General features: G+C 37.1%; 1 protein-coding gene across 12 annotated transcripts; it reads left to right on the top strand.

The window, feature by feature from the left end:
- LOC123200938 (pentatricopeptide repeat-containing protein At5g57250, mitochondrial) lies at positions 1–25,533 on the top strand. Of its 12 annotated transcripts, none has more exons than XM_044616337.1 (6): positions 1–3,550; positions 3,724–3,837; positions 3,937–4,074; positions 5,102–6,436; positions 6,525–6,643; positions 25,429–25,533. In XM_044616337.1, the coding sequence occupies exon 1, from the start codon at positions 250–252 to the stop codon at positions 3,457–3,459; it is 3,210 nt and encodes a 1,069-aa protein (XP_044472272.1). In that variant the 5' UTR covers positions 1–249; the 3' UTR covers positions 3,460–3,550; positions 3,724–3,837; positions 3,937–4,074; positions 5,102–6,436; positions 6,525–6,643; positions 25,429–25,533. The 12 variants fall into 12 exon arrangements, with proteins under 12 accessions (XP_044472272.1, XP_044472270.1, XP_044472274.1 ...); XM_044616335.1 differs by lacking the exon at positions 25,429–25,533 and adding an exon at positions 13,163–13,323; XM_044616339.1 differs by lacking the exon at positions 25,429–25,533 and adding an exon at positions 6,918–7,433 and having other exon boundaries at positions 3,756–3,837.
- The last annotated feature ends 578 nt before the right edge of the window (positions 25,534–26,111 follow it).

Genomic DNA, 26,111 nt, shown 5'->3' with positions numbered 1-26,111 from the left:
TCATTTTTGCGAAAGCCGTCTAAATTTGATATGTAGAAATAAGGGAGTAGCCCGCTGCAATAGCTATGGCGTTTCATCATGTTCTCCTACACTTTTGGCCACTATTTCTCTCACACTCTAGAAGGGATTTTCATCAGTCACAGTTAAATTGCCGTAGCTTACAACAATCAACAGTTGAGAGCTCTTTATCATGCATGGCATACTCTTAGTTACACCAAAACCTTGAAACACTCCATTAACTTGCCTATAATGTTTCTCTCTAGGTCTTTCTCTTCTTCTACTCTTTTGAATTCATATAACAATCTTCCAAAATCAGTTTCTCTTCAAACTCTGCTCAAAAGAGGTTATACTCCCAGTCTCAAGTCAATCAACAAATTCCTTCTCTTCCTCTCGCAAACCCGCAGATTCAATTCAATCATATACTTTTTTTCGCAAATGAATTCCGAACAAATCAAGGGTAATTCCCAAACTCACTCAATCTTCACCTGGGCTCTCCTCAAATTGCACAAATTTGAAGAAGCCGAGGATTTTATGAATGCCCAGATGAGAAAGAATCAATTTTCCCCCAAAAGTCGCATGTTTGATTTATTAATTCAAGGGTTTTGTATTAAAAGAAACAACCCAGAAAAAGCATTATTAGTTTTGAAGAGTTGCTTGAGGAATCATGGTACATTGCCTTCTTCTTTTACTTTTTGTTCGTTGATATATAGCTTTAGTTCTTCAGGTAATATGAATAGAGCGGTGGAGGTGTTAGAGTTGATGGCTGATGAAAATGTTAAATATCCTTTTGATAATTTTGTTTGTAGTTCTGTAATATCAGGGTTTTGTAAGATTGGTAAACCTGAATTTGCTATAGGGTTTTTCGAGAAAGCTACAGGTTTAGGAGCTTTAAGGCCTAATGTTGTTAGTTATACTGCTCTTGTAAGTGCCCTTTGCAAGCTGGGTAGAGTTAATGAGGTTAATGATTTGGTTAGTAGGATGGAAAATGAAGGTTTGATATTTGATGTTATTTTTTTCAGTAGTTGGATTTATGGGTGCTTTAGGGAGGGTAATCTGCTTAAGGCATTCCGTAAACATAGGAAAATGGTAGATCAAGGAATTAAAATGGATGCTATTAGCTATACTATACTTATAGATGGGTTTTCAAAAGAAGGACATGTGGAAAAGGCAGTTGGGATTTTAAACAAAATGATAAAAGATGGGTTGAGACCTAATTTAATTACTTATACTGCAATCATCTTGGGATTCTGCAAGAAAGGGAAATTGGAAGAAGCATTCAATGTGTTCAAGAAAGTTGAAGATTTAGGAATTGTAGTGGATGAATTTATTTATGCAACTTTAATTGATGGGGTTTGTAGGAAAGGTGATCTGGATTATGCTTTTCATCTACTGGAAGAGATGGAGAAGAAGGGGATTGAGCCAACTATTGTTACTTACAATACTATTATGAATGGATTGTGCAAAGTTGGCAGGACATCTGAGGCAGATGAGGTCTCAAAAGGGATTCTTGGAGATGTTGTCACGTACAGTACATTGCTACATGGGTACATTAAAGAAGACAACATGAAAGGGATCATAGAAACAAAGCAGAGATTGGAAGAAATGGGGATTCAGATGGATGTTGTCATGTGTAACATACTTATCAAAGCACTGTTTATGGTAGGTGCACTGGAGGATGCTCATGCAGTTTACCATGCCATGCCAGAAATGGATTTGGTTGCAAATTCTGTTACCTATTGTACAATGATTGAAGGCTATTGTAAATTGGGGAGAATTGATGAGGCACTTGAGATATTTGATGACTTTAGAGGGACATCACATTCTTCTGTAGCATGCTATAACTGTATTATTAATGGGCTATGCAGGAAGGGAATGGTGGATTTTGCCACTGAATTTTTAATTGAACTTGATGAGAAAGGATTGGTTTGTGATTTAGGTATCTTCAAGACATTGTTTGAGGCAGCTTTTACTAAAGATGGCGTGGATGGAGTTCTTAACTTAGTTTACAAGGTTCAGAATTTGGGTTCATGGTTATGTGACGTAATGTATAGTACCCTAATATCTTTCTTATGCAAGAAAGGTTATTCGGAGGCTGCAATTAGAGTCTGGTTGATAATGAGGCGACAAGGTTCAGTTGTAACAAGCAAGTCTTACTGTTCCCTATTGAAAGGGCTTACTGTTGATGGAAGAAGATCACTGATTGGGCCTATGTTAAATATATTAGTCAAAGAATATGGCCCTGTTGAACCTTCCATAATCAAGATGCTAATACATTACTTGTGTCTAAATAATGTGAAAAGTGCCCTTCAGTTTATCAAGAAGAGGAAAGATAATGCCTCAACTGTCACCTTTTCTGTTTCTGTTCTCAAGGAACTTATCAAGGATGGCAGAGTCTTGGATGCATATAAACTTGTCATGGGAGCTGAAGGTAATCTACCCTATATGGATGTATTTGATTACTCACTCATTGTTGCTAGCCTCTGCAAAGAAGGGCATCTCAGTAAGGCCTTAGATATTTGTGCCTTTATGACATATAGGGGGACTGCTCTTAATATTTTAACTTATAATTCACTTATAAAGACCTTGTGTCGCCAAGGATGTCTTGTTGAAGCATTTCGCCTATTTGATTCATTAGAAAAGATTGATTTGGCTCCCTCTGAAGTCACATACATCACACTGATTGACAGTTTGTGTAAAGAAGGATTTTTGTTAGATGCCAAGCAATTGTTGGAGAGGTTGGTGCTCAAGGGCTTTAATCCTAGTACACGCATTTATAACTTGCTAATTGATGGTTATTGCAAGCTTGGTCGAATGGAGGAAGCCTCAAAATTTTTGCACGATCTGGAAATAAGATGCCTTAAGCCTGATGAGTTCACTGTTAGTGCTGTGATTAATGGCTTTTGCTTAAAGGGTGAAATGGAAGGGGCTCTTGGACAGTTTTTTGAGTTCAAGAGACAAGGTACATTACCTGATTTCTTGGGTTTTTTGTATTTGATAAGAGGACTATCCACCAAGGGAAGGATGGAAGAGTCGAGAAGCATCTTGAGAGAAATGCTTCAGTCAAAATCTGTTCTGGAGCTAATAAATGGAGTTGATTCCGAGGTTGAGTCAGAGTCTGTATTAAAATTTCTTTTCTCTTTATGTGAGCAAGGGAGTATACGAGAAGCTATTTCTATCCTTGATGAAATTGGATCTATATATTTCCCTGTTCGAAGGTTTAGTACTGATTCTGTATCTCAAACACCAAACAGGCTTTATGAATGTGAAGCTTGTGCATCATCCAGTGAAAAAAATGATTTGGAGATGGTAGAGAACTCCTATAATGTGGGGAATAGAGCTCAAGTTCTTGATTTTGACTTTTGCTACTCCCAAATAGCTTCACTCTGTTTGAAAGGGGAGCTGCAGAAAGCAAATGGTGTAGTGAAAGAGATGCTCTCAAGGTTGAATACAGATTCTTAGTTAATGTGAAGTGCTATTGCACACTGCCATAAAGTTATGAGCTTTTTCTGCCTCGGCATTTGAAAATAAGCGTCAGAATGACATCCTGCTGGTAAATATATACTAGTACTCTTGTCTTCATTTTATGCCTTATTGTTTAGGATGTGTAGGAAAAAGTATGTTGCTATTAAACTAATCACACAAAACATCATCTGAAATTAATTGTCTTCTCTGATAAGTTTCTGAGTGGCATGATACTTATTTTTTGCTCGTGCTTGGATTCAGATTCGTCTTAACACTTTCATGATGGTGCTTAGGGTCAGATTGCTCTAGGCACTTTTATCAAGTTAAAGGGTGCCACTAATTTTTGCACATCCTAATCTTTCTCTGCAAGAAAAGGTATCAATAGAAAATTATTTTTTAATTGGATGCTTCTTGAGGATTACTTTACAGTTCCTGCACCTTAATTTATCATCAAGATTTCTTGTTTTATTTTAGGGAATAAACATGAATACTGCTCGGAAAGCTTTTAGTGAATCAACAGGAAGACTGCTCAGGAAGTTATCTATCCTAGTGCCCTCTCGCAAACGAGCAGTTAACTATGAAATTCTGATGGGATTAACTACATTAGTACTGGTATGGTTGCTTTTGAATTTTCTCATGTGAACAACATTCGACTATTTTGTGTATTTAAACTTTTTTTTATGTCACAGTATTTTTAATTCAAAAAATTTGTGCACGTAGATTTTTTGAAGTAAAAGTAGATCAATTATAAGTCGAAGTATAATAAGAGTTACTGTTGAAAAACAAAGAACTCTGCTAAGAGTCTGCACCATAGAGTTTTCACCCACACACACGAAGACAAATTATAATTGATTTTCATATTATACCGCATTTGACACTCCAAATTTGAAGTTTCTGGCAGGGTACCAGATAAGATGTTAATATAATTTAAATCTCATCAGAAAACCTTTTTAAGATATTTCAAAGTTCTTGAATGGTTAGTTAATGCTTAGAAGCAGTGAATACAGAGCAGTAAATTCATCATAAAAAGTAGCTTAGCAACTTCAAAGTAAACCCTTTGAGGTTAATTTATTGCTTACCTTATTTTTGAAATTCGACTGGCTGTTCTCAACTACTGACAATAAAAATTATAGATCTAATTAAAATAGCTTTAGTGGAAAAAACCAGGAATAATTATCAAAAATATATAATTGAGGCTATGTATCAACTTTCTGTAATAAAATGGTGACATAATCCTTGGTCCTTTGATTTGTTATAATCCAATCTCTGTGAAATAGAAAGTTAAAAAGTAGTTATTTCATTAGCTGCTCATAAATTGTAATCAAACTATTTTAAAAGATATTTAAGTTGATATAGCCCATTATGATTTTTTTTTAGGTGCAGACGCCCACATTCTTTTTAAACCCAAACAATGGCAGTTAATGGTAGACAACAATTTAGGCAGCAAGTTTTCACATTGAGAATTGCAAAATTTTCTCTCTCTAAAGTTAAAAATTCTTTATATGCATTAATTGTTGCACCAGTCACATCATCTCTGTCTTTTCAAGGACACTTTCTCCTCCACTCACTCTCATTACAGTAAACTATAGAGTGCTCTCTATGTTTATCCCACTTACACTCTTAATTTATTTTCTTATAGAATTCACACATGGTTTACCATTCCAGTCTGGAGGGCTTTACAAACCAGTGGTTAAGGCAAAGAGTTCTTTGACCTTTAGCTTGGTTTTCAAAGTGCTTTTTTGAATTTAACATTCCAATCTGGAGGGGTTCTCTTTGGCCATTTAAATGCTGGTTTAACTTCAAAAAAAGTGTTACAGAAAAATTCAGTAAAATCAGACTTCCTAAATTATTTGCAATTGTTTCTTGTCCTTTATATTGTTGGGAAATTCCGCTGGTAAGGTAAAGGAAAGGGAGCCCCTTTCATCAACCCATTGGGGAACTTGTCACTCACTTCCTATTATGCTCTTCTCTCTTCATTTTTGTTCTCTGGATGAAGAGCAAGCAGTAATTTCATTTTCTTCCACTATATATACACAATTGTTTAGAAGTGTCCACAATGGATAAAATATCAGAGGATGGAAAACCATTTTTTATACATCTGAAAACTGCATTAAGTAATCATCTTTTTTCTTTGCAAGTGCTGGAACTTTTATATGCATGACAAAACTTATTAAAATCTACTTCTTTAAAAAACTTTTCTCTTTTACTCATCAATTCTCCTTTCTGCTTATGTTGAATGCAAACATTTATCTTTTGGCTTATTTATACAGTGTATAAGGTAATACAAAAACTAAGCTGAATTTGTATTATCTGAGCTAAAAGAACAATGAAAAGAAAGGTTACTATACTTTGAACAGCCTTAAGTACATATTTAGAGTCAGCCAACAACTCACAGCTAATTGAGATTGATCAAAAAACAATAAATGTCTTGAAAGTCGTTTGAGACAATTCCATGGAAAGGTTAATAATATGGTTTTGTCCTGTAAAACAGTGGCTGTCCATGTTTCAAAAATTCTTTTCTTTCTTCCAGCTGAAAGGAAGAATGAAGAAGCCCTAGTTATCATCTGGAGGATTGTATTTTCCCAGTTGAATTTGAAGTATCTAGCAAGCATGAACATACTCACAAGCAGATAAGTCAACTGATCAACCTGTGTTGACACTATAGTTTCTGTATCTTTGGCGATCGCATTAAATATTAGTGATGAACAGTAAACTAACACACCACCTAATAATCCTACTTATATCAACTAGATAATCAAAAGCACTCCTAATGGACCACGAAAATAAATTATTGAACCGAAAGAAAAAGATAGGCATAAGTCTTTAGCTACTGAAACTTATGATTTCATACAAAGTAGAAACAAATTTTTTGCCCATGCTGCATATGAAAATTTTGAAATCGACGCAGGCTTTGGCAGCCGTGGTTCCTTTGGTGAATGATATATTGTCAAGACTCTCATAATTCTTTCATGAGGTGCTTGAACCATTAATTCTTTTTGCAACCATTTATTTACCATTTCTTTTTGGGAGTTTTAACTTGTTATGCTTTCAACATCTGTCAGGATCTCAGGTTGTTTCCGCAATGACCATGGATATTAACTAGCTTAGTCAACTAGTGGATATTTTCCACACGCGTACTATCACATTCTACATGGTTATTTCTTGGCACATAATTCAACAGGTACAATTCCACTAATCACATAATGGACTGTTAAATGGTTCTTTTTCATGCTTTTATCAAATTTATGCTCATTGCTTTTAGCCTTTGACATTGGAATAAATAACTTGAATAGAGAGGGTGATAAATTAATTGTCTCAAAACAGTTCTTAAATCTTGTTAAATTATGCATTTCTTTTGAAACTATGACGGGATATCATTTTGAATTCTCCAGCCACACCCTCCCCTTTTGTGACCACAAAATTATTAATTAATTTTTTTTTTTTGTCTCCTGTAGGAATATTTATCACCAATTTTTTTTTTTATGCCGGTCTGCTGCTGCCAATTCATGTCAAAGGTTTAATCCTACTCTGACCTAGGTTTAATTTGAGTGGGGTGACCGTAACCAATTTGCATAAAAAATTCTGTACTGGTAGTTTTTATCAGGGAACATTGGCTTCAGCATACTAGTATCAGTGGTAGTTTAATTTGAGCAGATAGGGGTTTAAGCTGTTGCCAACTAAGAGCAATTATTTAGGCATGGGAGTTTGTTTTTATTGAAATTTGGCTTATATTTTGATGGCTTAGAAGTTTGTTAGAAACTGTTACAGATCTGGAACAAGGCCACAAGATTTCCCAGCTGACAACACTTCTACGACAACTTCACTCAGCTTCTGCAAGCAATACGTGCAGGATAATCACAATGGAATAATATTTGTTGTGCAAATATGATTTTGATATTTTTTTGGAAATGTAAATCGGATATTTTTGTACTCAATATTTTGGAATGATAAACAAAGTTTCTGTTCTTCTACACTCTTTTGACAATAAAGCAGTGAAATAACAAATAACATGAGAACTAAATCACTATTTGTGAATACTAATCAAATAGCCAAAACAATAGCCTGAATGACTTGACATTCCGCACTTAGTTCCTCCAGCTTTCGAGAGGCTGAAACTCTCCCATATACTATTTTTCCTTCAAAATGCTCTCCTCCCCTTTCTTTCCCCCTTCCAGGTCTATTTCAATTTCCCTTCTTTCATTAATGCTTGGCCAATCCTGAGTTGCCACCTCATCAGTCATGTACGTACAAATGGTCCCCTGTCTCTGTTGCTCTGCAGTAGTGTCTCCTTTATGTGCGCACTGGACTATTTCTCTTTTCATAGCCTGCTGTCTGCTGTCTGTTTCTATACCTTTAGTCTGCTGGTTGCCCACTATTCTCTCTAATTTGCCGCCAGGTGTCTCCATGTTATTTCCTCTCCTGATTCTCTTCCTTGCATAAACTTTGGACCTAACATTACCCCGCCCATCCAGAGGCACCTTGTCCTCAAGGTGCAGGTAGGGAAAAGGCCTCCTAACATTCTCATATAGCTCCCATGATGATTCAAAATCTGGCAGGTGCTTCCATTTGATTAATAACTCCAGGTTCCCTTGAGGAGAGTATCAAAAGTCTTTCACTAATTCAGGTTGTACCATTAGCTCTCCATCTTCACATAAACCTTCTGGTAGAGGTTGGCTCTGAGCTATAGTCCCAATTTGTTTTTTCAGCTGCGACACATGAAATACAGAATGAATTTTAGCCGTTGTTGGAAGCTTCAATTTATAAGCAACTTGACCAATTTTCTCTTCAATCTCGAATGGACCATAAAATCGGGGGCTTAGTTTTTCATTCGAGCGTGATGCCAATGAATGAAATCGATATGGTTGAAGCTTCAAAAAGACCCAATCTCCTTCATCAAACTCTACCTCTCTGCGACCTTTGTCTGCTATCCTCTTCATGCGTTCCTATGCCTTCTGCAGATTGAGTTTCAATTCATCTAGCACTAAGTTTCTTTCTCGGATAAGAGCATTTACTCCTTCTATCCTTGAGTCTTCTTCTACCCATCTGAAAATTGGAGGGGGATCCTTCCCATATACCGCTTTAAATGGTGTCATCCCGGTTGAACAATGGAAGGAGGTGTTATACCAATATTTTGCCCAAGTTAACCATCTAAGCCATTCTCGTGGCTGTCCACTGCAGAAGCATCGAAGATAAGTCTCGATACTTCTATTAACGACCTTCGTTTGTCCATCCGTTTGAGGATGGTACGCCGAGCTAACTTTAAGAGTCGTCCCTACGGCCTTAAATAATTCTCTCCAAAAACTACTCATAAAGATCTTGTCCCTATTAGTTACAATCGATTTCGGGAACCCGTGAAGACGTACTATCTCCCTAATAAATACCTCCGCCACATCTTTAGCCGTGAATGGGTGTCCCAAGGTCACGAAATGCCCATATTTAGAGAGCCGATCAACTACCACCATAATTGTATCGATTCCCTTTACCTTTGGTAGCCCCAAAATAAAATCCATTGATAATTCTTCCCATATTTGATTTGGAATGGGCAATGGCTGTAACAACCCTACTGGTGACGTGGCCTCATACTTCATCCGGGGCGAATAGGCTTGTAATTCCTCCACAAATTTTGGATTTCGTGACAATGTGTCAGCTGCCTTATTCTCACATCCGGGGTGATACACAATCTCGAAATCGAATCCCAACATTTTGACAAGCCATTTTTATTGATCATGGTTTAATACTTTCTGTTCAAACAAAAATTTCAAGCTTTGCTGATCCGTACGAACCTTGAAATGCCTCCCTAATAAATAATGCCGCCACTTCTAAACCGCAAGCACAATTGCCATCAACTCCTTTTCATATATAGACTTGCATCGATTCTGTGGAGAAAGTGTTTTACTCAAGAACGCCACTGGTCTCCCTTCCTGCATCAATACAGCTCCCAAATCCACCCCTGAAGCATCCGTTTCAACTATAAACTCTTTCGTAAAATCTGGCATGGCTAGAATCGGCACTGTCACCATGACCCTTTTTAAAGCTTCAAAAGCTCTTTGTGAGTCTTCCCCCCAATAGAAGGCATTTTTCTTGAGTAGGTTGGTTAATGGCTCGGTGATCTTTCCATATCCTTGAACAAACTTACGATAGTAACCCGTCAACCCGAGGAATCCTCTAAGATCTCTAATATCTTTTGGTCTTGGCCAATTCTCCATATCCTTTATCTTCTGTGCGTCAGCTTCAACCCCATTCTTGGATACTATGTGGCCTAGTTCCATTCGTTCCTATCCAAATAAACATTTTTTTTTATTGACGACGAGCTGATGATCTCGGAGCAAACTCAACACGACTTGTAAGTGCCACAAATGATCTTTAATCTCTCGACTATAAATCAGTATATCGTCAAAAAATACAAGAACGAATTTTCTCAAATAAGGGCGAAAAATTGTGTTCATCAGGTTCTGAAAGGTGGCAGGAGCGTTGCTTAGGCCGAAAGACATTACTAGAAACTCGTAATGTCCCTCATGTGTTCGGAAAGTTGTTTTCTCTATATCTTCCTCCCTCACACGAATTTAGTGGTACCCAGATTTAAGATCCAACTTGTTGAAGACTGTTGCCCTCACTAATTCATCCAATAATTCGTCAATCGTTGGCATTGGAAATTTATTAGGAATGGTTACTCGATTTAAGGCTCGATAGTCGACACAAAATTGTCATCCTCCGTCTTTTTTCTTCACTAAAATAATGGGACTCGTAAAAGGACTCAAACTGGGGCGGATTATACCTACTGCCATCATCTCCTGCACAATTCGTTCAATCTCATTTTTCTGGAAGTAAGGATATCTATATGGCCACAAATTTGAGGGCTGAACTCCTTCCTTCAATGTAATTGCATGATCTTGGGGTCTTTTGGGAGGTAAGCCCTTTGGTTCTCTAAATAAATTCTCAAATTCTCTGAGTATTTCTTCCACAACAGGTGAAATTTTCTCTACTTCCGAATCCTTTTCGTTCGTCTTCTTAGCTCCCTTCACCCAATATCCTTCTTCTTCAGGGCTGATTGATTTCACCAATGATTGCAGAGACGTTTCCCTCATCATCAAAGATGCTTCTCCCTTTAATTCAATTCTTTTCCTTTCCCAATTATATCGTATTGTTTGCTCTCTCCAATTAGTCTTGACCTCACCCAATCGGTGTAACCAATCCACACCCAATATCACATCCACCCCTCTAAGTTGAAAGGGGAGAAAATCCTGTGTAATCTGCACCCTCTGTATCCATAATGTGACCTTCTCACATTTTCCTTTCCCTTGGACTTTACGATCATCTCCTAACACAACAGCAAAATTGATAGTTTTCACTGGAAGTTTCAGCTCATCCACCACTTTCTTTTAGAGAAAGTTATGGGTAGCCCCACTATCGATTAGCACAATCACCTTTTTCCCTTTGATTTCACCAATCATTTTTAAAGTTTTCAGGTTTCCAATACCTACAACTGAACTGATGTTGAGGCTCACGGTCATCTCCTCCTCTTCAACTTCCTTCTCTTCCTCTTCTGCTTCTATTCCCTCCTCCTGTTCTTTTTCTTCACTGTAAATCATTATTCGAAGTTGACGAAATTGGCATCGATGACTTGGAACGGAAGCAAAGCCCTCTTTCAACCTTAGCACGAAACTCTTCATCTGTGAGGCATCGATAGTTACCTTTATGCCATGGAAATGAGGCTGATGCTCCAGAACTCGTTGGAGCTCTAAAAGTGGATGATTTGTTTGTTAGAGAAGAACGTGGGTCATAAGAGGGGCGATTGGATCCAGGTTGGTTGCTTTGATTTGGGTTTGTATGTGTTCGGGTTTGGGCTACATTGGAAATGAGGGTTGGGCTGGTTACTGTAGTGTAATGGGGTCTAGTATTTGGGTTGTTAGTGGCTAAAGGGACTGGGTTGGATTGAGCTACATAAGAAGGCCGAGTCAACCCAACGATGTTTTTAGGATAAGCTCGCCTTGGACGTAATACATATTTGGTGTCGATGATGCCGTTTTTCTTCTCTACCTATCGTGCTCTGTCCATCATCTCCTCTAAAGTGTGCGGGTTGAACAACTTCACTTCTTCCCTAACCTCCTTAATCAATTCGTTCATAAACACTACTTTCAACGTATCTTCAGACAACCCTATGATGTAGTTCAAACTTGGAGTGGTATTCTCGGATAGTTCCGATCTGATACAGCGAGAATAACTCCTCTTAGGGTGTCTTTTCATCTGGCGGTGGGAATCGTTGTAGAACCTCTTGCTTAAAGTCGTCCCAACCAACAAACGCTTGGCGTTTCTCCCTCCATTGCAACTAGTGGAGTGTTTCGTCTTCCATATAGACACCAGTAGCTGTAAGACGTTCCTATTCAGTTAAACGATTCACATTGAAGTATCTTTCACTCTTGACACCCAATCTAAGGCCCCTTCTCCATTAAACAGCGGAAGGTCCAAATGTCGGTATTGTAGATCCCTTCTGTTGCCTCTCATTTGTTCTTACCCTACTGACATGTTTTGGTTCATCCTTTCCTCTCCCACAACTTTTTCTGTCGTTCCTAACGGTGGTCTAGATGGTTCCCCCATCGACGGTGAGTATGAGGGGGAGGTTTCTGGATGCATTATTGCCTTGCCTTTATCTCCACCATCTCTACCAAAAGTTGTCTCTCTAAGATCTCTCAAGTACTCTTTAATAGTCTCCACATCAGAGCCCATGTTTCCTATTTTAGAATTCAACTCCCCTATATGCATTTTCGTTCCATCCATTCTTTCTTTTACTGCAGACATCTCTTTCTCTAATGCTTCAACTCGCGTCTCCATTCTCGTTGCCATGCTCTGATACCACGTTTGTTATAGATCTGGAACAAGGCCATAAGATTTCCCAGCTCACAACACTTCTACGACAATTTCACTTAGCTTTCGAAAGCAATACGTGCAGGATAATCACAATGGAATAATATTTGTTGTGCAAATATGATTTTGATATTTTTTTGGAAATGTAAATCGGATATTTTTGTACTCAATATTTTGGAATGATAAACAAAGTTTCTGTTCTTTTACACCCTTTTGACAATAAAGCAATGAAATAACAAATAACATGAGAACTAAATCACTATTTGTGAATACTAATCAAATAGCCAAAACAATAGCCTGAATGACTTGATGTTCTGCACCTAGTTCCTACAACTTTCGAGAGGCTGGAACTCTCTCATATACTATTTTTCCTTCCAAATGCTCTCCTCCCCTTTCTTTCCTCCTTCCAGGTCTATATCAATTTCCCTTCTTTCATTAATGCTTGGCCAATCCTGAGTTGCCACCTCATTAGTCATGTACGTACAAATAGTCCCCTGTCTCTGTTGCTCTGCAGTAGTGTCTCCTTTGTGTGCGCACTGGACTATTTCTCTTTCATAGCCTGCTGTCTACTCTCTGTTGCTATACCTTTAGTTTGCTGGTTGCTCACTATTCTCTCTAATTTGCCGCCAAGTGTCTCCATGTTATTTCCTCTCTTGATTCTCTTCCTTGCATAAACTTTGGACCTAACAGAAACCTCCCTCACAATCCTATAAATATCTATAACTATTTCATGAAATCATTAATCTGGTTATGTTGAAATCATTTGAACATTTCTAAAATTTTCCCCTATAGATAAAGTCATTATTGTTCAACTTGGCTTATTTTTCTACTTATACAGTGTTAGAGCTCGGGTATACGTAAAGAAAATAAGAAGAAGCAAAAACATCAATCCAAATGTACAGGCTGTGAAAATGCTAAATAACTTTAGCAATAGAAGTACAAGTGGCAAAGGTGTGGATTCAACAAGTGGCAGCATTTCAGAAATGAGACAAATAGCAAAACATGATAGAAAGCCTGCAGGTGACAACAATTCATGCGGGCAGCAATTCAGAAATAACACAATCTGTAGCACATCAGCAAGAAAAGAGGGATATGCAGAAAAAAGAGGGAGCCACGATTATATTGGCTGATGAGCTGGCGAATCAAGACTGGAGGAGCAACAGTGAGGAGAAAGAAAAGATAAAGAGCCTGGAGAGTATGAGGGAAGAGGAGGTGATTTCAGAGAAAAGAGAAAATTGAGAGAACCAACTTTTCGAAAACTGGAAATGGTTCTTGGTTGTTCTTGTTGGTTTTAATTTGTCTTTTATGCTTTTGGTTTGTAAACAAGATGCAAATGGCACCAGTTATGAGTTGAGTTTCTGGTATAATTACTCTTTTGTTCTGAATTTCGTATGATAAGTGCTCAAGCTCGATGCTACATCTTTATTTATATAACATGATCAATACAAATAGTATTATCTTCAATATTGTTTCATACAAAGTTACATTTACAGTACTAATATCACTGAAAACTTAACAATTAAATAATAGTCTTGTGAAGATTTGTAGTTGGGACAGGGTTGAGCGATATAAGCAGCCTCCGTTTACTCCAAATCCCTATCATCTGGTATCAGAGCATGACGAGAATGGAAAGCCGAGTAAAAGGATTAGAGAAGGAGATGACAAAAGTTAGAGAGAAGATGTCCGAAGTGGATAAGCGATTGGAAGAACTGAACAGAGACATAGGAACAAAAATGAACGAAAATAGGGTAAGGATGGAAGGATTGGAAAGTAGTGTGGAGGTCATGAAAGGATACCTCCAGGACTTGAAAGAAGCTATGCTTGGGAGTAATGGGGGTGACAAAGGGAAAGCTCCTGTAGGAGTCGGACCTTCTTCATCTCAGATGCCCACTCAACAAAACACAATGCTCATTGATAGAGAACTATCTCCATTTCATAACCCATCCATTGGAGAGAGGCCAACACCTTCGTCAGCAAGAATGGAAGAATTGAGGGATGATGAAGAGGCCACGAGAGATGACAAAAACAACAACAATTATCGGGGAGGGACCAGAAGGGATGTCCAATTTCAATGGCTAGATTTACCCTTGTTTGATGGGGAGAAAACCTTGGAATGGCTAGAAAAGATTGAACGTTACTTCGATGTTAACAGAATAACAGAACGGGAGAGACTTGCAGCAGTATAAGTGTGTATGGAGGGATCAGCCTTTCACTGGTTTCGATGGAGGAGACGTAGGCAACCATTTAGCAATTGGAGAGACTTCCGAAGCGCGACACTTAAGCGCTTTCGATCAGATGATGAATGATTAGCCTAGGAGGAGCTATTTTCCATTCGTCTTATCGATTCAGTTAAAGAGTATAGGTGTCGATTTGAGTTATTACCAGCGGAGGTAGAGAAATTATTAGATAACACTTTGATGGTAATTTTCTTAAGTGGGCTAACAGAAGAGCTTAAGGAGGAGGTCCGTTTATTTCTACCAACGACATTGGAAGAGACCATGGAAAGAGCGTAGGAAATAGAAAAGAAAAATGCAGTGATTGAAGAAAAGGCAAGTAATCGATTTGGAAAACTCTACTCAAAAACCCATTAACCGTTGACCAGCCACACATTTACCTCAAACCCAAACCCAACATCTACCATAAGTTACCCAGTTCATTATCCAAACTCACGGCCTAATGCTTCCAATAATCCCAACTTATCTTATACATCCACTACCCAGCCCACTCGTCCTGTAGTTAACCCATCCATGAATCCAAGTCTTAGTCCAAACCATCCCACACTAAGCCTTCATCTATTTAGCTAAAACAAAACAGAGAACGTCTTTCCCTACACTAACACAACATCGATGACCAAAGCTCCAATCCAATCGATGGCTTCAACTTCCAATCAACGATGAGAATATAACTCATATCGGTTGTCAGATGCAGAGTATCGATCTAAGATAGAAAAAAGGGCTATGTTTCAGATGTGATGAAAAATACACGTCAGGGCACCAGTGCCGATTCAGACAACTTCGTGTAATGGTATCCTACGAAGATGATTCTGAAAAAGATGATGAAGAAGGGACAAAAAAAGAAGTAATGGAAGAGAGAGAGTTAGAAGCAAGTTTAAACTCTAGCTCCACAGTGGGAATTGACTCCCCAAAAAAAATGAAATTCGCTGTAACTGTGAGAGGAAAACAGGTGCTGGTGTTATTGAACAGTGGTGCGGCACACAACTTTATTTCAGATAAAATGGTGACTGAATTACAAATCCCTATTAAGCTTGCAAAATTCACAGTATTGTTAGGGGATAACAGAAAAATGTCAGGGATTGGGAGGTGCAAGGATGTTGAGTTGATAGTTCAGGGAGTTTGAATAGTTCAGGATTTCATTCCTTTCAAATTGGGAGGAGTGGACATGATACTTGGAATTAATTGGCTCAGTCGACTCGGAGAGGTGAAATCAAATTAGGGTAAGCAAACCATGAGATTCAAATAGAAGGGACGAGAAGTGGAATTGGAAGGGGATGTTTTGTTGTCTAAATTGGAGTCTTTTGTAAGTACGCTATTGAAAATTGTCATGAATAGGGGTCATGGGTTTTGCCTAAAATCAGGAGAAGAACTTAACACTTGTGAGGCTGAAGTTGACGAAATCCTTCCTGCCTTAGTGCCTTTGCTAAATGAATTTGAGGGCTTATTCAGGGAGCCCCACGGACTGCCTCTAAAAAGGGAAAGGGACCATGCCATTCGCTTGGTAGAAAGAGCGCAACCGTCAAACCTGAGACCATACCGTTATCCGTATTTTCAGAAGAACGAGATTGAAAGAATTATGAGGGAGATGTTAATGGCTGGAATAATATGATCTAGCGTAAGCCCTTACTCAAGCCTCGTGTTACTAGTAAGGAAAAAGGATGGAGGATGAAGATTTTGCGTGGATTACAGAGCGCTAAACCGGATAACCATACTTGATAAATTCTTGATTCCAGCGATAGATGAACTTCTTGATGAGCTAGTAGGAGCTTTGATTTTCAGTAAAGTAGACCTTCGATTGGGGTACCACCAAATAAAAGTGAAGGAGTCAGATGTAAAGAAAACGACTTTTCGTATGCACGATGGCCATTACGAATTTCTTGTGATGCCCTTCGGGTTATCGAATGCACCAGCGACATTTCAAGGCTTGATGAATGATATATTTCGTCCTTATCTTTGAAAATTTGTATTGGTTTTTTTTGATGACATTTTATTTTATAGTAAAAGACTCAACGATCACTGCTAACATCTTAGAGAGGTATTTGGTGTGTTAAGAAATCATCAACTTGTAATTAACAAAAAGAAGTGTTAGTTTGGCAGGGACAAAATAAATTACTTAGGCCACGTTGTGTCACGAGAAGGAGTTGAAGCTGACCCTAAAAAAATTAGCGATATGCAAAATTGGCCAACACCCCGTGACTTACGGGATTTGAGAGGTTTTTTGGGATTAACTGGATATTACAAAAGGTTTGTTCGTGGATATGGAAAAATCGCCGAACCTTTAACTAATTTATTAAAGAAAAATTCTTTCAAGTGGAGCGATGAAGCATAGGTAGCTTTCGAAGCCCTTAAGAAGGCCATGGTGACGGTACCGATGTTAGCAATGCCCGACTTCACTAAAGAGTTCATTGTTGAAACTTATGCATCTGGGTCAGGGCTAGGAGCAGTTCTTATGTAGTTCGGAAGACCAATTGCATTTTTGAGCAAGGCGTTGTCACCCCAAAACAAAGGAAAATCAGTCTATGAACGTGAACTAATGGCGATTGTTATGGCTTTTCAAAAGTGGGGTCATTATTTGTTAGGGCAACATTTCCAGGTGAGAACTGACTAAAGAAGTTTCAAGTTCTTGACTGAACAGAAAATTGTGGGGCATGAATAGCAGAAATGGCTAGTAAAAATGCTTGGATTTGACTTCGACATTGTGTATAGGCCAGGGTGCGAGAACAAAGCAGCGGATGCTCTATCAAGGAAACTAGGAAATGATGGGGAATTAAAAACTATTTCTGTTCAGATTCCTGTTGGTATGAATGTCATACAAAAGGAAACACTCAGAGATGATAAGCTTCGACAGATTATTCAAGATTTATTGAAGGGCTCTAATTCACAAGGAGGTTATAGTTTGAAGAATGAGAGCTTGATGTACCAAAGCAAAATGGTAGTGTCGCATGGGTCTAGGTTGGTTCCAATTTTCTTAGCTGAATTTCACTCTTCTCCTATGGGAGGGCATTCTGGTTTCCTTAGAACATACAAAAGAATATCTACAGTACTCTATTGGTAGGGAATGAAGAACGATATCAAACAATTTGTAGCCGAATGTGAAGTGTGTCAGCAAGCCAAGTATGAGGCCATTTCCCCTGTAGGACTTCTTCAGCCTCTTCCCATTCCTTCCAAAATTTGGGAAGACGTATCTATGGATTTCATAACGGGGTTATCGAAGGTGAAAGGCTTTGACATTATACTCGTAGTGGTTGATAGATTAACCAAATACGGACATTTTATGGTTGTACACCACCCTTACACAATAAGAGATATCGCGGGTATCTTTATTAGGGAAATTGTTCGGCTTCATGGGTTTCCCCGCACTATTGTTTCAGATTGTTTTTATGAGTAGTTTTTGGTTTGAAATGTTTAAAGCGTCAGGAACAACATTTAAATTTAGCTCGACCTACCACCCTCACACCGACGGGCAAACCAAGGTAGTAAACTAGGGTCTCGAGACTTATCTTAGATGTTTTTGTTTTGATCAACAACGCACATGGCTGAATTAGTTACCATGGGCCGAATATTGGTTCAACACCACATTTAACACTTCGATAGGTATGACACCATTTAAAGGGGTTTACGATAGGGATCCCCCGTCACTTCTGAGGCTGGTAGATGAGCCTTCGAAAATAGATGACGTAGATGCAATGATTAAACAGCGGAATGAAATCTTGGATAGACTAAAGAGGAACCTGCATGCTACCCAAGAAAGAATGAAAAAAATAGCAGACAAGAACATAAGAGAATTAGAATTTTCAGTAGGTGATCAAGTCTTTTTGAAGCTACAACCGTATAGGTTTCGATCCTTAGCTAGGAAACTGAACGAAAAATTGAGTCCTCACTTATATGGACCTTTTTAGATTGAAGAAAGAATTGGATCAGTTGCTTACAAATTAAAACTTCCTGAGACAGCAAAAATCCATCCTGTATTTCACGTATCACAGCTGAAGAGGCGAGTAGGACCGTCAGTGCTAAGTCAACCCCTTCCACACTGCTTAAATGAAGAAGGCGAGCTGGAGGTCTAGCCTGAAGAAGTTTTAAATTTCAGATATTCACAGCAGGGGGATTTGGAGCTACTCATTAAATGGCACAACCTACCAGACCATGAGAATTCATGGGAAATGTACAAGAACTTAATACAGACCTTTCCCCACTTACACCTTAAGGACAAGGTGCCTTTGGATGGGCGGGGTAATGTTAGAGCTCGGGTATACGTAAAAAAAATAAGAAGAAGCAAAAACATCAATCCAAATGTACAGGCTGTGAAAATGCTAAATAACTCTAGCAATGGAAGTGCAGGTGGCAAAGGTGTGGATTCAACAAATGGCAACATTTCAGAAATGATACAAATAGCAGAGCATGATAAAAAGCCTGCAGGTGACAGCAATTCAGAAATAACACAATCTGCAGCACATCAACAAGAAAAGAGGGATATGTAGAAAAAAGGAGCCATGGTTATATTGGCTGATGAGCTGGCGAATCAAGACTGGAGGAGCAACAGTGAGGAGAAAGAAAAGATAAAGAGCCTGGAGAGTATGAGGGAAGAGGAGGTGATTTCAGAGAAAGAGAAGATTGAGGAGAGAACCAGCCTCTCGAAAGCTGGAAATGGTTTTTGGTTGTTCTTGTTGGTTTTAATTTGTCTTTTATGCTTTTGGTTTGTAAACAAGATGCAAATGGCACCAGTTATGAGTTGAGTTTCTGGTATAATTACTCTTTTGTTCTGAATTTCATATGATAAGTGCTCAAGCTCGATGCTACATCTTTATTTATACAACATGATCAATACAAATAGTATTATCTTCAATATTGTTTCATACAAAGTTACATTTACAGTACCAATATCACAGGGAACTTAACAATTAAACAGTAGTCTTGTGAAGATTTGTAGTTGGGACAGGGTTGAGCGATGTAAGCAGCCTCCGCTTACTCCAGATCCCTATCATACAGCAAGAAGGATCTCTGCAAAATAGCTTTAAAATTTAGCTTTACAGTCCTAGCTGTAACTTATCATCTCTGTTAGTTTGAATAAAATTATGAGTTTAATGTGCAAGTTAATTATATATGGGCTTGGCATTGTCCTTAACTTCTGTATATCTTTAGTTAGGTCCACAAATGATCAAAGCCAGCTCTGATACCTGAGATAATGTTTATATGATTTCAAGATAATATTTTGTGCATAAGGATATGACACAGAAAATGAAGCAGTCTGCTTTATCTTTTTTCTAATGAATATGCTTATGTTTTATTAAATGAGTAAATATAAAGGTGTGGGAAAACATTTGGGATGGAACTGCTTCAAGTTTTTCTTTTGAAAATCAGTAGTGTATACATATGTAAAACAAAGCAAAGAACATTTCATTTTAATAAGACTTAAAAGAACATATGAAATTGAATTGTTCTTTGGGTTATTAAGTTGAAACACCAAATTGCCGCAACATGTTTTTGTTAGTGCGTGTTATTGTTTCCTTTGATTGTGTTGTCTCTCTGACCATAATTCATTTTAGTTGAAGAAGTGGAGTTGATCTATTTATAGATATTGAAGGAATAACTGCACTTTACTGATCTGAGATTCAAATTTCTGATAGAAATAGTTTAATAAGAGACTTGATAAAGCTTGCTCCTTCATTGCAAATGAAAAAAAAGTAATGTTATGTGTATACACTTTTGAATATATAATTAGCTATATAAATGATGTATTGGGTGTTATTTTTTCCTTAAAATCAAAATAACTTAAACATATAATGACATAATCTGTATGCCCGATTGTATATATAAAAGTGTGCAGATAATTTTATTAAATAAATAATGGGAGATTTGCTTTTATGCTCATCTATCATGATTTCATCCTAATCAAGTGGATTAAAGTCTATTAAGTTGTCTTGTTATAAGTTTTTTATTTTTGAAGATAAAGTAGTGAAATTTGATAAGTTAAAATTAGTTAAAATGTCTTTGGAAATAATGCAGTACCACCTTATTTGTTTGATGTAATCTTGTGCTACGTATACAAAAGATATATAGTTCATATTTTATTATTAATTTAGCAATTTAAAATCTTACTTTCTGTTTCATTTATTTTATTTAGATGGAAAGTTGGGGGACTTTAACAAAATTAGGGTTGGAAAGTTTTTTTTTTTTGGGTTAAGTTTGCATTAAAGAACAAAAAGAAGTCGGCCAAAGGGCACAGAAGGAACAACCCAAGCTCATTCAGACGATAAAATGACCCATGACAACTCACAAAGAAAAAATTCTATACAAGAACGAAACAAAGGACAAGCCTCGAAAACATGGGGGACTAACCAGCCCAACCGGTAGAAAAGGAAAACGTAGCCACCTATTCTTGAGAGTGTATCTAAGTTCCTCCAATGATAAAACTTGAGCAGGAACATAATAACCCAAGATAAATAACGCTCTAAATTTCTAAATACCAACTTTTGCCTTACAAGCCCACATGATCCACCCTACAGACCAAAATCCAGTAGAGAGTAGTACCAAGCCTGAGAAAGGAATCTTGTAACAATCTAATATGAGGAGAATATGAGAGCTGTGCAATCCTTAATATCTTGAATAAGGCGAGATGTGTTAAGCCTATCCAAAGAGATTCCATCCTGCTAGCCCAAAGAACAAAAATCGTTGCCTGAAGGGAAACACATATGGCCTGAGCGGAGATACAGGGGACTACAACACGTCCTTGAAATTAATTCCATGAAGAAACTATCCGCTTCCTCTTCATAGACATGAAGACTCTTTTAACTTCTAAAAGCACAAAATAAGACTGCTTCAAAAGCCAAGAGTTGAAAGACGAAGCAGATAGAGGGAGAACTGGACCTTTGAAATCAAAATGACCAAACCAAAAGTTGCCACAACATTGTCTCCACAAATTCCAACCCAAAGTAACAAGCATCTCAGTGTCGCACCTAAGAAGATTTCTTGGAGGAGAAAGAATTCTTTTCAGACCACCAACGGACGAGAACCAAGGATCCTGAACTATTATTCCAGATAAGAGATTGGTCTTCATGAAATTTGTGATGCCTTTATCCAACCAGCAACCTAAGAAATCAAGCAAGCCAAGGAAACCATCTTCATAGGAGAACTAGGGATTCATTCTTTCATGCATTATGCAAGAGTTCTTCTGGAAATTACGTTTCTGGAAACAATTGCTAAAACCTGCAAAACAAGAGCACATGTTAGGAAAATAAAAGTCAACCAAGCAGCAGGAGTTCTCAATTTCTCCTTGCAAAGATGCATTATGGCAAACCTAACCCCAATTTTGAACAATTGCGTCATCTCCATTCTTAGGTTGGATCTTCCTAAAATCCATAGCTCTTTCTCTGATGAATATTCTGATCCTTTTGATTATCAAAAGGTTTTCATTTTATTCATTCATTGGAGAACACCTTTTTGTTCCTTTCCACCCAAATAAAATAGATGGTGGCACCAAGGCTTAGCTTTGCCATTCTGTGCATTACGCTATTAGAATTTTAGTTAGCCGCCATCCACAAAACATAATCTTTCCAGGCCATTCTAGAATAATAAAGACAACTCTAGCTAAAGACTTCTTTCCATATATTACCTGTTACTTGACAAGAGAAGAAGAGGTGGTCAATGGATTTCGTAGGCCTATCACAAAATTTACAAGCCAGGACGATAGTTTGCTGAAAGTAGCCAATTTATCTTTTGTATAAAGTCTATCTTTTGTTGCAAACCAAAGGATAAATAAGTGTTTTGGAATGAAGTTTTTAGGCTAAACAAGATTGCTCCATAAAACTTTTGGATTTCTACTTTTCAATGTGTTCCAGATAGAATTTATAGAAAGTTTCTTCAAATTATTTACACTCCACTTTTCTACGTCACGACCCTCCCTTTGATTGAAGGTTATGTTATTCTTTATTTCCGTCAATCCTTGTGTTTGCCACCGGCCAATGCCATCTTCCCTCCCTTATAATATCACTAATCTTAGCATTTTTCTTCAATTTGGAATCATAGATGATTCTAGTCTCATACTTTTCACAAGGGGGCCAAAATTGTGTCAATTGTCAAACCAAAGATATGTACCCTCTCCATTCCTATTATCAAGGAGAATATGTTTTTGTATGTCTTTCCTAAGATTTAGAATACTTCTCCATATCCAAGGACAATCTTGAGGGACCTTAATTGCCCATAAGGAGTTGTATCTAAGATAACGCCTTATTACCCATTGGACCCAAATGGAATCTTCTATTCTACTGGCAATATTCCAAAGATGTCTTACCATTGTTGCTTTGTTCCACTCTTTGGTGTTGATAATTCCCAACACTCCTTCATTCAATGACATACAAATGTCCCTCCAAGCCACTTTTGATTTGGTTTTTTCAAGGTTAATCCTCGACCATAGGAAGACTTTAGTGATGTTCTCAATCTCCTTATGAACTTTTACCAGAAGGATGAAAATAGACAATCAATACACTTGGATGTTGAGAAAGAGGATGGACTTGATGAGAACAATTCTACCAACATGAGAAAGGAATCTACTTCTCCAAGATTTAATTTTTCCAATGGTTTTCTCCATTAGAGGTTTGCAATCTTCATAGCTCTATTTTATGGTAATCAATGGAACCCTACGGTATCTAATAGGGAGGGAACCAATGTAATGGAGTATTTAGGGGAAAAAAATGCATGAGAGAATCCACTTCACCATTATGATTGGAAAGTCGAAAACCTTCAAAACATAAGAAATAAAATCCCATCTAACCGATTCATAAGCCTTCATTAGGTCAATCTTCATTGTACAATTCCCTTTATTGGCTTTCTTATGATAGTTGTAGAGAAAATGTTGACAAAGAGGAATGTTGTCCCCTGTTCTTTACCCTCTTACAAAAGCAGCTTGAACTTTGTTAATTATATTAGGAAGGACATCTTTGATCCTATTAACCAAGATCTTTGTAATGCATTTGTAAATTGTTTTACAACAATAAATAGGCCTAGTTATTACAAAAGAGTGGGTTAGCACATTTCGAAACAATGACTATGATACTACAGTTAATTTCTTTGAAGAGGTCCCCTAAACTAAAAACTTTGAATAACATCCATCACATCATTGCCAACAATATTCCAAACCTTTTTGAAAAACAAAGTTCCATAACCATCCAAACCAGGTGCCTTATCATTGGCCAAACTAAACACAGTAGCTTTAATTTCTGCTCTCGTTATTTCCTCCACCATCTTGGTAATCGCATGTTGAGAAATCCTTTTGGTCAATATATTCTTAATCACTTCTCCATTCCAAAGACTATGATTGACATGAAAAAGGTTCTTAAAAAAATAAAAAAGGCCATTCTTGATACTTTCATAATCCTCCATAAAGGAACCATCCGTTAGCTTTAATTTTGAAATTCTATTTCTATTCGTCCTCCCATTGACACATTTATGGAAGTAACTTGTATTACCATCACCTTCTTTCAACCATTTGATTCTAGAATTTTGTTTGAATAATGAGTCCTCCACTTTTTGAAGTTTTATGTAGTCTTCAAGGTAAGGTTTCTCTTCTAACAAAAGGTTCTCATTCTCGATCCAAGGAAACCATCCCTAGCTTTCTTAGCTCTTTTTGAGATATTCCAAAATTCTTTCCTATTGAGAGCTTTAAACTTTACCTTGAGGGTTTTGAGTTTAGTAACAAGCTTAAACACGGGGGATCCTTCATAATCCATTTTCCATATCCTATCAACAAGAGGAAGAAAGCTATCATGATTAGCGCACATATTAAAAATACTAAAAGGGATTCTCCACTGCCTTTCTTGTTCTCCAAAAGACACAATGCTAGGGCAATGATTGAAAATAAAGGGGACTCCAAAGACAACAAATGAATGAGGGAAAAAGTTCAACCAAATGTCATAAATCAAGACCCTATTAAGCTTGCAACATATTCTCCTTGTACCTTCACTTTTGTTACTTCATGTGTATAAATTTCCACTGAAGTTTAAGTCATCCAGATTAGCTTCATAACACATCATAATCAGGTCTTCTTTATGCTGATTTTAGCACCACACACCACTAGTCTTTTCATATTGAAAATAAGTAACATTGAAGTCTCTAAGGATAGTCCGAGAAGCATTATGCTACCCACCTACTATATTGATTATTTCTCGCCAAAAATTTCTTCTCTCAATTGGATTATTCAAGGTATAAACAAAAGTGCAGAAAAACTAGGATTGATTATCAAATGGTTTAATTTTGCAATGTATAAATTGGTTAGACTTCATGATGACTTCCAACTCCACCTTTCCAGTGTTCCAAATAGGTTCTAAAGAGAGAAACTTTTATTCTTCACATTCATACAATTGTCTATTTTGATTCTAGTTTTTAAATCTGCACAACATCAATACTGGAATTATTAATGGTCAGTGCATATTACTCGATGAATTTTTTATAAGAGGTGTATAAAGAAGAGATTAATCTACTAGGTGATCAATCAACTTGGACACCATCAAATATGTCTGTAATTTATCATCCAGTGATGGAACAATGATGGTCCGGTCATCCTTTCAGCCATGCAAGAAGACCTTCACAAGAAAAGAAAGTCTGACCATAAAACTGTAATCGATGTCATCAATCAGACCATAATCGCTTGAATTGTTTGAGTCCAGCTTCAGTGCTAGTGATTGGCTCATCTCGTAGATCAAGTAGATGATAAGGACGTGGTCATTGTAATCACGGTGCAACCTATATGGTCAAACAGATTATCATAGTTGATTTTTTTTTATTGTTTGATACTATAATTTAAGTGTATATATATTACATGTTTAATTTATCTATTGGGTCTTATCTAAATTTTAATGTATTAATTTTTTATTTTCAGGCTTTTACCTGGATGCGATGATAGTGGTGCAAAACAACAGAGCATAATTACCGTGGTATTTATTTATTATTGTTCATTTTATGTATTTATTAGATTTCATTGTATCACATACTATTTATTTTGTATTAACATATTTTCTTAATTCATTTCATTTCGTGAATAAGCGTTAAAAAATAATCAAAAGGAAGTTATAATAGAAATTGCAAATACATCACTGAAATAATAGTAAAATGAAATCTAATTTATATGCATGCCTATCCACGCCGTAAGTGAATTTCTTGAAACTTTTATTTTGACAATCTAATTGAAACTAATAAATATGACTAATTAAGTCAAGTCTATGAACAAATAAACAAATCTTAAACCTTAAATACTTACTGAAGGCCACATGCCTTTTTAGCCTTCTAGAATGTTTGGAAGTGAAGTTAAATGGACGATCTTGGGTAAGGTATTCTATAAACATAAGCAAAAAAACATTATAGTCTTCAATTGCTAAATCTTGTTTTGGCACATCACGAGCACACTTGTATTGTAACGTTGGTTAAGTCTTGGCGATTGGATTCCCTTTAATGTATAAAAGTTGTTTGCCTTTATTAGGTATGTCAGTGTTATATATGATATTATCAACTTCTTTATTCTCTCTAAACTAGTGGTATATTCGGCGAAGTCATAGTCATACACCC

Source organism: Mangifera indica, chromosome 17 (genome assembly GCF_011075055.1).
Source record: "Mangifera indica cultivar Alphonso chromosome 17, CATAS_Mindica_2.1, whole genome shotgun sequence".
In the NCBI taxonomy this organism is placed as follows: Eukaryota; Viridiplantae; Streptophyta; class Magnoliopsida; order Sapindales; family Anacardiaceae; genus Mangifera; species Mangifera indica.
Note: the sequence above shows the minus strand (reverse complement) of the source record. Positions and strands in the feature narration are given on the sequence as shown.

What these genes read in the sequence shown, in the direction of transcription:
- LOC123200938 (XM_044616337.1), top strand. Translation starts at nt 250, where the DNA reads ATGTTTCTCTCTAGGTCTTTCTCTTCTTCTACTCTTTTGAATTCATAT.